Here is a 15,080-nt window from a genome sequence, read left to right as displayed (position 1 = left end):
ATGGGATAAATTGCAGATCAATAAAGGCAGTGGCATTAAGATGGGAAGGGTGTGCGCATGTGTGTGTGTGCATGTGTGTGTGTGTGTGTGTGTGTGAGTGAGAGAGAGACAGAGACAGAGAGAGAATGGCTTGTAGAAGGTGGGATTTTAGTTGGGACTTGAAGAAAACCATGAAAAAATATAAGGAGAGAGAAGTTTCTAGGCATGGGGGACAGTCAGTGAAAATGCACAGAGTTGGGAGATGCAGTATCTTGTGTGAGGAACAGCAGTGTCATTGGATAGCAGAGTGTGTGGGGGTAAGTAAGGTGTAAGAAAACAGAAAAGGTACAGGAACAAGTTATGATGAGTTTTGAATGCTAAATAGAGGATTTTATATTTGATCCTGGAGGTCACAGGAAGCCATTGGAGTTTATTGAATGTGTGTGTGAGAGAGAGAGAGGGCGGTGGGGGCAGGGGGAGAGGGAAGGTGGGAGGGAGTTCAGATTCCTCATTCACCTGACTCACTTATTTCAGTTCTATCAGGGCAGAGCATCCATGCTTTTGCTCAGAAGAACTTTTTACTAGGAGTTGTCAAATCAAAATTAATGCTAATGCTATACTGTGGGATTTAGCCAACAGTCTTCCAGAAATAGTTTTATTATCATTAATCCACTATGCAAACAATTTCTAGCTCAGAGAAAGAAACATCCAAACCAGCAAAGTCCATCATGCCCTCTGATCTGACTCGGCCCCGGGATAATTTTAGGTAACATTCATATGAATCTTGTACAGGTAAGGGCTGTGTTAAAATACGGTCTGGGTTAGAATTCCATAATTCAGCAAAAATATCTATTGCCTTCTTTCTGAATCACTCTCTTTGAGGAATCAGTGTGGTTTTTCCTACACAGTTATGTCAAGAACACAAATGGAATAGAGGAGGTCTGAGTGCCTCCTATTTTATGGAAAGAATGGAATGGATCTCAGTCTAATCCCTTGAGGGGACATTTAGATGGATCCATATCCTGGTCACATACCTGGTCAAATGGTAAAAGGCAAAAGATATTTCTTAAAAAGACAAGAAGTACTTTTTGTTAAATTTCTAGTTATGACCTTTAATCATTTCACATAATGAAAGACCCTTTTCCCTTTTGTTTGGACCTGTACCACCCACCTTTCCTAAGGGTTTCCCCCTAAAGTCTGGAAAGGGCTTTTAGAAATATATTTCCTAAAATTTCTAGAGTGATGAGGCAACTAGGCAGTGAAGTGGTTAGATGGGTGGGCTTGGAGTCAGGAAGGACCTGAGTTCAAATCTAGCCTTGGGCACTTACTAGTAGTATGACCTTGGGCAAGTCACTTAACCACTGTTTGCCTCAGTTTCCTCATCTGTAAAATGGGGATAATCGTAGCATCTACCTTGCAGGGTTCTTGTGAAGACTAAATGAGGTAATAAGTGTGAAGAGCCTGGCATGGTGCCAGGCACATAGTAAGTGATATTATTATTGATAATAATGATAACAATACACTACCTCAGAGTCAGGAGACCTGATTTAGAATTCTAGCTCTGTTATCAAGCTGTTGTGTGATCCTGGGCAAGTCTTCTCACATCTCAGGGCTTTAGTTTTATACCCCGAAAAAGGGAGAGAGGGAGTTGGACTAAATGATTTCTGAGGAACCTTCCTTCCATCTCACATCCTATGAATTATCTTAGGGATGAGGTTTTCATTCCCAAAGCCAAGTCGAGGGGCCTGGATCTGGAAGAGCCTGGCAATTCAGATATAATGGAGATTTCTCTGATTGTAGCATTTATCAGCATCCTTCCTTCCTTTATTAGCAACGAAATAGAATGTTAATACTTTATTAGTAATTAAACAGAATGTAAAAACTTCATTAGTAATTAAATTCACTTCAAGTAAGGATCAGCAGGAAGGGCCTAAATGGTAGAGGACTGACCTTGGAGTCAGGAAGACCAGAGTTCAAATCCTGGCTCTGACACATACTAGCAGTGTGACTTAGAAAGTCACAGTCTCCCAGTGCCCCAGGCCATACTCTTGACACTTCTTGTTAAGACTGAACTTTATCTATAGAGGTGATTGCCACAAGAAAGACTATCAGGTGGTGGATAGAGTGTTTCACTTCACTGCAGTAGGATGTGGATTTGAATCTGACACTAGATGTTTCAGACCCTGGGCAAACCAATTAACCTCTGAACCTTAATTTCCTCACCTGTGAAATCATGATAATAGTAGCACCTGCCTCAGAAGAGCTTCTTCAAAGGAGATAATATGCCTATATGATTGAGCAAATCTTAACTTTCCCCCAGCCTCAGTTGCTGAACTGTGAGGGCAACTAGGTGGTGCCTCGCTGGACCTGGAATCAGGAAGACCTGAGTTTAAATCCAACCTTCAATACTTAGTAGCTGTGTGACCCTTAACAAGCCACTTAACCTATCTCTGCCTCAGTTTCCATATCTGTAAAATGGGAATGCTAATAGCTTCTACATCTTGGGGATAAAATGAAATGTAGAAGTGAAGCACTTCAAAAACCTTGAATCACTGTGTTATTATTATCTTTGTGAACTGAATGGACTAGATGGTCTTTTCTAGCTTTAGTCTGTGCTCCTATAAATGTGAGTTATTGATGAAACTTCAGGTCCAGACCTCTCCCCCTAAACGTCCTGTCCCATTCTCAAAGGATCTATAATTTCTTATGTATGAGTGCTCATTCTACCAGAGTAGCTGGAAACCCCTCCGTCTCTTAGTAAATAATCTTCACAAGTTACTGTGAATGAGAAATTCATCATTTTGCACCCAGCCTAGTGATGAGTTTCTCTTAGTTTAGCTAGGCTGATCTTGAACAATAAATGAGTCCATCATCGAGCCTGATGTCCAGTCCTTTCCGGCTTAGTAGGACCCACCAGAGCTTGAGATATACTGGCATAACCTCTTTCACCCTTCCATGGCAGCATTAAAGAAAGACTTAAATGGAGATTTTTAAAAATAGACCATCTACTGTAGAGACATAGGTCCATACACACATGTATGTATATACCCACATGTACATGTATACATGTGTGTATGTATACTTACATGCACATATCTGTATATGTATATCTGCTCAATCTTTCTTTTAGACTGTGGGCTTGGGGGCCATACTAAAGGCGCTCAGGAGTGCTCACAGCCCAGCTCACACCCTAGATAATTTAATACCAATCTTTTTTCACAGTATCCTACATGCAACCTGTCACCCACCCAGTGGCCTGAAATGGTTCTTAGATGTGACAGGTCAAGCCAGGAAAAGGTCGGGCTAAAAGTCTGAACTGAGCGCTGTGGGCAGGTTGACCCTTTAGTGAACCAGGAGGAAGCTCCTGCCCTTCTGACCTTGCGTTTAAGGTAAATCTCTGTAGCCAAAGGAGGGGAAAGCAGTAGGCGGTGGGTATGAGTGTCAATGACTAACTTTAATTAGGGCAAGGACCGAACTGACGTATCCAAACGCCACTGGAGCTTTTGTAATCCTTTCTCTCCTCCTCCTCCTTCCTTTCCCCGCACCCCCCTTCCCCCCAGCCCCCATCTCCCCTCCCCCCCGCCCCAGGCGGAAAAGACTTTCTAGCCAGCCCGAGACCTGCAGCTCCTTAACGTCCGTCGGGCAGATTTCCCCTCCACGTTAAGATTTGTTTTGTGCTGGGGGGTGGGGGTATGGGTGGAGGATTTGTAGTGGGTAGGGAGGGGCCTCTTGGCTGCTTCTTTTTATTCTCAGACTCCAAGAAATAATCTCGATCTTGCAGAAAACCATTCAAATAAAGTCTTTCACCCCCTCCCCCAACCACCACCACAAGCACTCGACAAACAGCTTTCTCCTTCTGCCCTCCCCCCCATTTTGTTCAATAGTAACCTTAGGAATCTAGCCGAGAAATGGTATATTTTTTAATTTCCCGATCATCTAGAAGCCTTATCAAAGAAGTGTGGTGGTTGGAGCAGTACTTTGATCAGTTTCTATCCGGTCGGTAATTTATTGACCACTTTCCAAGATACTTTAAATGTTCCCTTTCACTCTTTTGCAATGCAATTCTTTCTGGTCGCACGGTGCACTCGATGGCCACAGGAGATAAGGGTTTCCTGTGGCAATTATCAGTGTTTAAGCCAGCGTTATCTCGTTATATGACGGCCGGTGAACTTGGCTAAGTTGCAGCTCTGCAGAGTTCATTCTGATGTCACGGTCCGGGGCTGAACAGGTCACCGGCGGGTCAGGACAGAGGAATGGGAGAGGGCCCCGAGGTCACGCCCCTGCTAACCAGCTCAATTCCCTGGCCAGGAGACACCAGAAGATGGTCACCCCTATTAGCAGCAGTGCAGGCTAACCTGCAAGAGTCTTTAGCTTCTCTTCCAAAGCTGCCTGCCTGCCTGCCTGTGCAGGGGAGGTTCAGGACGGAAAGTGATGGATTGGGACTGAATTTGTACAACTGTCAGTTCCCAGGAGCTGAAAATGCTTCGCAGATTTCAAGAAATGTTTAGGAATATAACTGACTAGACCAAATTATCTCTCTTTGCCTTGATGTACTGCGTTGGTTACTGTTAACAAAAGAAAAGGCAAAATCTGCCCAGGGTCCGTTGTCCCACCTAATCTAGTCTCTTGATTCAGGATTTTGCAGGACAAAAGTACTTTCCAAGTATTAAGGCATAACTGCTGAAAACATTCTTGATGTGCTAAATAAGAGTTGAGCGAAGGCGGAATCAGCGGAGCGTTGGGGGTGAATCAACCCGAGGAGGCCGCTCAGGCGTTGGACTCTATGTAGGGCCAGAGCACAGAAGGCCACAGACCTCTCCCCGCCCAGCGAGCAGCTGGCGAGCGTTAGTTTAGCATCCAGACGACAAATTTATTTAGGCCAAACGCTTGTCATCAAGGGCCGAGAAGAGTTCTCCAATGTGGTAGTGCCTAGCTAAGGGGTGGCCTTAGAGGGGGAAAGAAATAATAACTTCGTGGGGTTTTAACATTGGAATAAACTTTAAAAAAATTCTTTTCTTTTTTGCACCGTTACACAACTTATTGTCCAAAACTAGCAGAGAGCTTTCGGCTTTTGCCAGCAAGGGTCCAACGCAACCTGGCCTGACTTGGGGATGGAGATGGCGATGCGGGGAGTATCTCTTGCTCCAGCTTATTCGAGTTGCTGGTGTGGTTGCAAAAAGTAGGCACCCACCTACCCCACACTGGCACCTATAGGTTTCCTTGGGAACTAGTCTCGTTGCAAGCACTGAGAATCCCCACGTGGCGCCCAGGGGAGACAAATTGGACGTTTCATCCTCAGGGGCTACTGGAGAGGCGACCTAGACAGGAAAAATCCCTGAGTGGGGCGGCCCGTAGGAACAGGAGGGGCAGGGCAAACGCTTTCAGGGATAGACTTCAAGAAGGTGGCTGCCCTTCCTGAACGCCCTTTCCCCCACCTCTTTTGGACAGATTGAAGGCCAGTTTGGAGGGGCTCCCCGGTCCCAGCTACCAAACATTTCTTTAATTGCTGCCCTCTTTCCAGGACCCGCACATCCACAGCTTTGGTCGGGTCCAGGCTCAGGTGTGTAAATCTAGGCTCACTGCAGCCCCGTTTTAGTCCAGCCGCACTCGGGATGGTAAATGGGGCGCTGACTGGCTAATCTTGTGGTTAACCCTTGCGGTTCCTCACTAACCCAGTGGCTGAGTTCATTTTTGGCACAGAGCCCTACCCGGGGTTCCAGTGTTTGTTGCAAGGAGAGAAGGAATGATATACAACCTCCTTCAAACACAGAAGGCCCGTCTACCCTCTCTACTTTATGTCCCGGCCATGAACCCATCGAATATCCGCAGCTATTCGCCCTGTAGTTTCTAACCAAGAAACATGCGGGAACGGGGGAGAGAACCTGGGTCCCTTAAACGAGCTCAGCAAGAAGCGCCTCCCTTTGGGCCCTGTCAAGCAAGGGTGGCATTCTCGAATTCCCAACTATAAAGGCTCCAAGATGCCAGAAACAGCCTTCCCAGCCGAAATCCAGTGTACATCCCCAAAGGGTTTCTTCTATCCATCTCTCCTGCTGCCATTAACTTTCGCCACAACCCGAAGGGTTGAAATCTGTCTCCTCTTCCATCCTCCTCCCCTGTTACTTTCCCCGTTTCCCATGGTCCAGGAGTCATCAAACTCTCCTTACAAACCTGGGAAAACCACAAACAAAACATAACAATAAACTCATGAAACTAATGATGGCATACAATTTCCACTAAGAGTAAAAGGGTAATTTCTTCACACCAGTCATACCCCCTTCCTGGGCAGAAAAAAAAATGGCTGACTTGTAAGCCTGGGTTCCAAATCGTGTTACTGGTGACAGGGAAGGAAAGTCTCCTTTGGGCTTTATCTCCTCCCGGGTCAGAGTGAGCAAGCCTCAAGAGGCTCAGGGCTTCTAGTCATACAGAGAGACCTGGGGCTGACCTGGAACCTGGGGCATTTTTTCTTTTACTGCCCAGCCCGCCCTCAAACCCAGTCGCGGGCGTCTGCCGCTGCTCCCAGGCTCTACGCTCCATTGTCTTGGAGAATCTTAACACCTAGTCCTAGGGAGATGGGCGGCTCCTTGGCTCTTCAGGGCAGCCAAAGAGGCGCAGCCGGGGAAGCCACCGCCTCTGTGCAGAGCAAACAGTTAAAGATTTTGGGCAGCGCCTTGTGGGGGGAGGAGCCAGGGCCCCAATCCACAATTAAAGATGAACTTTGGGTGAACTAATTTATCTGACCAAGGTAAAGTGGGCCGCAACCTGGAGAAGCATATAAAGCCCACGACAGGGCTCAAACCACGCTGCTTTGCAGACGCAGGTAGAAACACCGCACCGATGGGTTTCTCCGCCCTGTTAGCGAGCGCGTTGTGCACCTTCGTGTTACCGCTGCTGCTCTTTCTGGCCGCGGTCAAGCTCTGGAACCTGTACTGTTTAAGCACCCGGGATCGCAGCTGCAGCCTCCCCTTGCCCCCAGGGTCTATGGGCCTGCCCTTCTTCGGAGAGACGCTGCAGCTGGTATTGCAGGTAAGGTTCAAACCGAGACGCTTCCTCTTCCCTTGGCTCTGCGAGCAGTCAGGAAGGCGCTTGGGTAGCCGCCGCCCTTCTCCCCCTTCCCGACCCTGCCAGGACTCCCTGCTCAGCTTTGAGGAAGCCTGGTTGACTCCTGTTGCGGACTCCGAGGCAGCAGGTCTATCTCGAGATGCTGCCTTTATATGCGCGTTCGTCCGGGCGTTTACATCGTTTCTCTACTTTTTTTCCTCGCAGCGCAGGAAGTTTTTGGAGATGAAGCGCAGAAAGTACGGCTATATCTATAAGACTCATCTCTTCGGGCGGCCCACTGTGCGGGTCATGGGCGCGGACAACGTGAGGCAGATACTTCTGGGGGAGCACCGTCTGGTGTCTGTGCACTGGCCCGCTTCTGTCCGGACCATCCTGGGCTCCGCCTGCCTCTCCAGCCTCCACGATTCTTTGCACAAGAAGCGCAAAAAGGTAAGGCACCACCGCGGCGTGGCCCCCGGGGTCTCCTATTCTCAGCCCCGGTGGTTCGCACACAGGATGCAGGAAACCTGGGGTTGCACGGCTAGACTAGAGGGGAAGGTGGTCCTGGGAAGATGGGTAGGGCGGGCTCCTGAGCTGATTGAGCTGCCTTCCGCTACACAGTTGATCATGCAGGCTTTCAACCGGGAGGCGTTGCAGTATTACGTGCCAATAATGGATGAAGAAATAAGAAACACTTTGGAAAGGTGGCTCCAAAACGGCGACCGCGTCCTCCTGGTCTACCCCGAGGTGAAGCGCCTCATGTTCCGAATCGCCATGCGCATTTTGTTGGGTTGCGAGTCCGGCAGCGCGACCAGCGGGGACAGCGAGAGAGAATTAGTGGAAGCTTTTGAGGAGATGATCCGTAACCTGTTTTCCCTGCCCATCGATATGCCCTTCAGCGGACTTTACCGGGTAAGGGCCACGTGTGGGCGCCGTGGAGCTGGACAAGGGCAGAGCAAGGGGCTGATCCAATCTCCATGGCGAGTCCGGTTGAGTACCGTTGCCTCTTTCTGCACAGGGCATGAAGGCGAGGAACCTCATCCACGCGCGCATCGAAGAGAACATTCGTGCCAAGCTGGGAAGACAACGGGAGCCCGAGGCCGAGGGCTACCTTGTCAAAGACGCGTTGCAGCTGCTCATAGAGCACACGCAGGAGAATGGCGAGAGGCTAGATATGCAGGTGGGTAGCCGCTAAGCCACCTAGAGAAGAGATGGAGAGGAGAGAGACCCAGAGGTCTTTCCCCTCCTCCTCCAGGCAGAGGCACTCGAGTCCATAAACTGGGAACTTCTACTAAATTTAGCTCAAGCCAAAGGGCAGCTTACGGCTTTCATAGCTTGGGCTACATATCCTTAAAGCACCGTGCGGGAGGAAACCTGTGTATTTGGAGATGGCAGCCTTGGTTGAAGTTGGCCAGATTTCAGCCATTATTACCACTGAAACAGCCATCGAATCAAGCGGAACGTTTTACCAAAGGGAGCAGCCCTCAAGCAAAGACAGTTGAATGCAGCCCCAGGGAAAGTTTTCCCAGCATTTTTTTTAGTTGACCTTTATAATGGTCCAAGGGAAAGTGCTTTCTACCTTGGGTGATATGAGAAACTCAGTATGTAGAGGTCTCTAATGTTAAAGGAATCTGGATCACAAACCTTGCTTTGGCTGAAAACAATCTGTCTTTGAAATTCTGTTAAAAAAAAAAGTCCTGGGAAACCAGTATAAAGATGTGGTTGTAGCTCAGGAAAGTTGACCCTTTCCCCTCTTCCTTCCTCTCCACAAAGTCCAATTTCTCTCCCCTTCCTACACCTTCCATCTACCTTAGTTTCTCCGTGAGTACTTTCCTAAGATGCAATATGCTTATTCTCCTGAATCTTGGCATAGGAACTGAAGCAGTCTTCGACTGAACTTCTCTTTGGAGGGCATGAGACGACATCGAGTGCTGCCACATCTCTGATCACTTATCTAGGACTCCATCACCATGTGCTTCAGAAAGTGAGAGAAGAACTAAAGAGTAAGGTAAGATGTGTGTTTCTGTAATGGCCAATTTCATTCATTTTTCTCCTCTCACCTAGAGTTGTGGACAAAATAGAATAGATGTAGCATGGGAAAGAGAGCTGACCAGCTTTGCATAAAAGGGGGGGCGGTGTTTACAACCTTCCTATTATAGAACTCTGTAAGTGGAGTTTAAACTAGTTTATGTTCTGCCTCAGTTTTGGAGAACCTAATGCTTAAGCAAAACTGTTGCCAAGCTTTGATAATTTTGGTAAGAAATCACCTTTTTTGGGTTTGTAAAATTTTCTTAATAATATCAAACTTTCATCAAATTCAGGAAGGGAAAATAACATGGCAGTTTTCACCACCCTAGCATTCGTTCTCTGAACTTGAATGGGAAATTGATATTCTGTGTTTCTACTCCAGCTTCACCTCCTTAGCACATCAGCTGACTGCTGACTTTTCCTTGCACAAGGATATAAATTGCATATATGCATATGTGTATATTTATATAGGTTTGATGTTTGTGGATATACATAAAATACATGCATATCTATCTAGCTATTTCTATAAGATTCCACTGCACTAATGCTCTGTTGATTTCTACTGTATCCTGATTTTAGTGGAGTAATATTCACCCTTGTATTGCTTTTTGATAGGATTTACTTTGCAAAAGCAGCAAAGATGAAAAACTGGACATAGACATTTTGGAGCAACTGAAGTATACAGGATGTGTTATTAAGGAAACCCTCAGGCTGAATCCTCCTGTTCCAGGGGGCTTTCGTATTGCTCTCAAGACTTTTGAGTTAAATGTAAGTTGTGTTTTTTTTTTCTCCTCTCCCTCCCTATCTGCTCTTAAACCCCCTTCATTGGGTTAAATTCTTTTATGATTACAATGGATCTATTGTTAAAATGTCTATCTTGTATATCACAACTTGCTTGAAAGAGGCTCATTTTCATAACTTGCTCTAAAATTGGAATGGACTATTATTTTATTTTTGCCATGATTGAGCTGAAGGTTACAGTTAGTTTGTCATCTTCTTTCACAGGGATACCAGATTCCCAAAGGTTGGAATGTTATCTACAGTATCTGTGATACCCATGACGTTGCAGACATTTTCACCAACAAGGAAGAATTTAACCCTGACCGATTTCTGTTGCCTTATCCAGAGGATTCTTCCAGATTCAGTTTCATTCCATTTGGAGGGGGACTCCGGACTTGTGTAGGCAAAGAGTTTGCAAAAATTCTTCTCAAAATATTTACAGTGGAGTTGGTCAGGCGTTGTGATTGGCAACTTTTAAATGGACCTCCTACCATGAAAACCAGTCCTATTGTGTACCCAGTAGACAATCTCCCTACGAAATTTATGCACTACAAGGGTGAAATTTAGTTAGTGCAAACTCTAGAGAACTTAGGAATTATTTGAAGTATACGTAAAGCTTTTTATAATGTCCCCTGTTGATTTTAATATTTAATTTGTAAATATATATCATATAGTTATTTATAATGTCTTTAATCCTAAATACCATGGCTACATTTTTAAAGTACTAAAATCTTGAGTTTGTATGATTCTTAACTATGGTAACTTTCTGAAAGTGGCAGGTTTCTTTAATTATTTAAAAATCTTATTGGATAGCTTATCAAATGAATATTTGAGAACTTATTTTTTGTGTTCATTGTGCCATTAAACCATATTTCAGAATGTGTACATGTTTATATTTGTCATTGATAGATGTGTTTTCTGTGGAAAACTGTGATTCTAGGTGTATGTGTATGTGTGAGAGAGATCGAGAAACAGTGAAAAAAAATAAATTGTATTTTATTCTGGAAACAATTCTGTTGTCCATAATTATTTTTGCAGTAATGGCTCCCACAAATGGGATTTTTATTACTTCTAAATAAGTATCATTTCAGATTGAGTAGAGAAAGTCCAAACTGAAAAACCTTTGAAAGTAATTGCTATAACCCGTAATCTAAGTAACTTGAGCCAGTGCTGCATGTTGATTTCACAAGTAGAATAGATAATATTCTCCAGTAAAGTAGATCTGCCAGAAATATCTTTTTTTTTTTTTTGAAGTTGAGGTCCTAGTACATTAGAGATCTGCTTTTCAAGTTAAGAGCGGCCCATTGCATTGACAATGAATGAGACTAAAAGTCTTTGGTCTGTCACCCTTACTCAGAAATGGCCTGTGGAAATAGCTCTGGGCAAGCTTAATCTTAGGGTTAGATAAGAGGTGAGATTTCAGTTTTTCTTCATTCACAATAAGGCAAGATGGTCGATTTACAGAACTGACAGATAAAGTTTGTATTTGTCCCAGGCAGTCGGGCGCATGCATGACATGACTGATAAAATGGCCCAGTCATGACCCTCTGAACCTTGGCTAACCTTAGCAAAAGTTCTGGTCGGTCACATTTTCTAACCCTGGCACATTCATACTTTGTACTGCAGGCCAACTTTAAATCCCTAACAGTGCAGCTGATGATATTTGAAATGGCACAGTGTAAATTCACTGAATTTTTTTAAGCACTTGTGTCCCTGGTTACCTAAAAATCCATTTTAGACTTCTTTTCCCCTCATCCTTTAAAATCATAGGGTTAGGTAATTCTAGAGAAATATGGTGGCTAAGATATGGATTTTACTGCAACAAATGGTTCAAATCCTACCTAAGTTTTAGAAATAGGTGGTGCTCTATATACAGTTTGGAAATTTTCTGCTTTTTATCACCTGGCTATAAATCTGATTACTAAATATGAATGAGAAACTTAAAAAAAATAGTTTAGTTATCAGCAGGAGTCATTGCTTACCAAGACACATATTCAATATTATTCACTTTGGGGAAATATGACTATGAGTTCAGAAAACCTAAGAATTGAAGTAATGATATCATATATCGCATGACAATGGTTTTATGGACCTTCACTATGGAGCCTGACTTCTCATCAGCAACCTTACCCCTCAAAGAGGCTTGTCCTATGCACAGATACAAAGGTTGTGTCTCTACGTGCTAAGTATAGTGGGGTTGTAAAGCAATTTATGCAGATAGTTCAAGTCACAAACATGCTTTATTCCTTCCCAAGGTAAAGTGTTTTGGGGCCGAGTTTATCTGGAGAATACTTATAGCCTCATGCAAAAAACTGTGATAGTAAACTGAGCCATCTACCTTATGTCTAGTATAAGGCTTTGGTTTTTATTATGATTAACTAAGTGTATGATTAAGTTGGAGTGATTAACCAAAGGTGGTGGTGGTGGTGGGATGTGTGTGTGTGTGTGTGTGTGTGTGTATTGCAGAAGAGGTGGGTATATATTGAACATAAAACAGCACATTGGCCATACCTATACAATGATAGGTATGATTTACAGGCACAAGGAGCATTGTTCCAATGTTCAAATATTCCCAACGTATTTCTTACATTATGTTGTTAGATATGATACAGAGAAAAAGATGACGGATTTGGAGTTGAAAACCTAGGCTCAAATTCCAGGTCTGCCATCATAGACAAGTCCTTCTCTAGGCCTCAGTTTCTCATCTTTCACTGAAGGAGTTGTACTAGATCACCTCTAAAGTCCCTGTTAGTTCTGAGTCTACGATGCCATGATCCTTTGTTCTCATGCTGCATCAAACCAGTCTTGGGGGTCTTGTGACAAAACAACCCTTCCAATTCTTAGAATAGATGTGATGTGAGAGCTGGACCATGTGCAAAATCTACAAGTAATCTTTTTTTGTGTCTCCCACAGCCTTTTCTGTGCCCCATTCCTATCCCTCATGCCACTGAATAAAATTTCAAATGTCTTTAATTGGAATACTTCTTTTAAAAGTCTTTTAATTGAATATCTGTGCATCATGTTCAGACCCCACCATTCTCTTTCTTCTGGTTACCAAATCGTAAAGACAGACAGTGTAAATGTGGGACCAAATCTGGATAGGAACTCTTGTTACCTCGTCCCACAAATAACACAATAAATTTTAGAGTTTATATTGCCCTTAGCAACTCTAGAGTCATTTTCTCCATTTTCCGGAGACACATTTCAATTCAACAAGCAGCCGCTCTGCATTTCTGTTGCCCTTGGTGTGGTACTCAATTTTTAATTCCTTAGAGACAGTTGTGTTTCATGGCTCACAAATATACAATACTGCCCGTCAAATACTGATGTTAAAAAGATGAGCCTCTGCTTCCGAGAGAAGTTTGAAGTCCTTAGAAGAGCTTTGCAATTTCCTGAAGTCAATCCAGCCGAGTTTCTTTCTCCTGTTAAATTTTGGGCCTAACTCATTGTCTATTTGTACTGTTTATGCCAGATTTGCACTGTGTAGCATTGGACAAGGTTTGTAGTTTATCCGTCTAACTACATTTAATAATCTGAAGAGTAGGTATTCTTTATCTACCCCATTTTTCCTCAGTTGATGGTTAGGTCAAACTCTTTGGAGTGGTTACAGATCTCTTTCAGAAAGGTTTGCTGGGGCTTCCGTTCTGGGGCTTCATACAACCAATATGGTGTTATCCTCAAACAGGAGCAGGAAGAGGGGAAATCTACCACCTCTTGAAGCAAGTCATTCCACTTTTAGACAGCTCTAATTATTAGGAAGATTTTCCTGACATCAAGCATAAATTTACCTCTTTGCCATTTCCGCTCATTGCTCTGATTCAGTCCTCTGGGGCCAAACAGAAAAAATCCAATCCTTCTTCCATGTGCAGTCCTTAGAATGCTTGAAGATAGCTATCATGTGCTCCATGAATCTTATTTTCTGTAGGTTGAACATGCCCATTTCCTTCAAGCAACGCTCATATGTCATAGACTCAATATTTGTCATACATGTCATAACCCTTCATCATTTGGGTTACCCTCCTTTGGACACTCTCCAGTTCGTCAAAGTCCTTTTTAAGGTGAAGACAACTTCCCATTATCCTCACCTAGTCTCACCTTTGCATCGGAGGCACTAAGATTGATACTGATTCAATAGGGAGGGCTTTATCAAGGACTTCATAGAATTGTTCTACCTTTTCAATCTTTGCAACAGATGTTGATGGTAAGTTGTATTATTTTCATGGTGATCTCTTTGAAAGTGTTAATCATGAGCTCTGTGATGACAAATGACCACAAGTCCTAGGAAATTATATTTCTTGTTGCCTTGGGGCACACAGTAAAAACCAATTCTGCTGATTCCTTTTTTGCCTCTCTAAGGAGAACCTGTGAATCATCTTTCCATTTAGCTATGATTTTCTGTTGGTTTAATTTGTAACATGAATTCAAGGTTAATATGATATAGTTTCTCTAGTAGTGGATCTTCTCATTAGTCATTAGGTGGGGAACTCACGTTTAGCGTCCCCCAAAATTAAAGCTAACAAACAGTACATCTAAAAGCTGCGTAGGTCTTTATGTCCTCTACCCCCTTTTCTGCCACTTCCGTCACTACAGAAGTACACAGAGCTGAAGGCCATTTTCCCTTTTTCTTATTTGTTGGGTTACATGGGTTAAGAATTCATCACCAAGCATCCAGCCTACTGGTGATGAGCCCCCTTGTACTTAGTGAGGCTGGTACTTGGAAATCAGATTCAATTGGATTCTGGGAGTGTACCTGAAATATCTTGTGCTTTGTTGGAAATTCCTTCAAGAATTCACATTATCTTCAACCTCAATGACGCAGATGCAATAATGTAGTAGAGTCTTGAAGGGATATAGGGATTCCAAGAGGTGAAGGTGAGAAAAAGAACGTTCCAGGCATTTGGGAGGTGACAGAGTGCAAACAATTATGGGCTTGAAATAGAAAAGATGTGGACCCAGATCCTGACATGTTAACTGGGTGAAGTCACATCCTCTTTGAGTCTCAGTTTCCTCACCTGTATAATGGGGATGAAGTTCTAAGGCCATGGGGTTGCTATGGGCACAGTTGAGATAATTATGTAGAGCAGCTTAAAGTGTTGTATGAGTGTCTGCTATTATTTATATAGAATATAAACATATTATATATGTATCCTGAATGGTCACTCATCTAGTTATTGTCAATGTAGTGCAAATATTCAGGGCTATCCCCTTCCTTGACAGCGCCGAATTGAATTCATTCTTATCTACAAGCCTTCTGT

At 43.8% G+C, this 15,080-nt stretch overlaps 1 protein-coding gene across 1 annotated transcript; it reads left to right on the top strand.

Annotated features, from left to right (window-relative positions):
- Positions 1-6,813: 6,813 nt before the first annotated feature.
- On the top strand, positions 6,814-10,774 carry LOC118828947 (cytochrome P450 26A1). The gene is made up of 7 exons (XM_036735853.1): positions 6,814-7,002; positions 7,243-7,467; positions 7,639-7,929; positions 8,036-8,197; positions 8,891-9,025; positions 9,661-9,813; positions 10,051-10,774. Exons 1-7 carry the CDS (start codon positions 6,814-6,816, stop codon positions 10,390-10,392), a joined length of 1,497 nt encoding a protein of 498 aa, XP_036591748.1. The 3' UTR covers positions 10,393-10,774.
- The last annotated feature ends 4,306 nt before the right edge of the window (positions 10,775-15,080 follow it).

The sequence above is a fragment of the Trichosurus vulpecula genome, chromosome 8 (genome assembly GCF_011100635.1).
Source record: "Trichosurus vulpecula isolate mTriVul1 chromosome 8, mTriVul1.pri, whole genome shotgun sequence".
Lineage (NCBI taxonomy): Eukaryota > Metazoa > Chordata > Mammalia > Diprotodontia > Phalangeridae > Trichosurus > Trichosurus vulpecula.
This window is presented reverse-complemented; position numbering and strand designations above follow the sequence as displayed.

What these genes read in the sequence shown, in the direction of transcription:
- LOC118828947 (XM_036735853.1), top strand. Translation starts at nt 6,814, where the DNA reads ATGGGTTTCTCCGCCCTGTTAGCGAGCGCGTTGTGCACCTTCGTGTTA. An exon ending in CGCTGCAGCTGGTATTGCAG is followed by an intron (nt 7,003 to 7,242) that starts GTAAGGTTCAAA and finishes TTTTCCTCGCAG; the next exon opens with CGCAGGAAGTTTTTGGAGAT. An exon ending in GAGAAGAACTAAAGAGTAAG is followed by an intron (nt 9,026 to 9,660) that starts GTAAGATGTGTG and finishes GCTTTTTGATAG; the next exon opens with GATTTACTTTGCAAAAGCAG.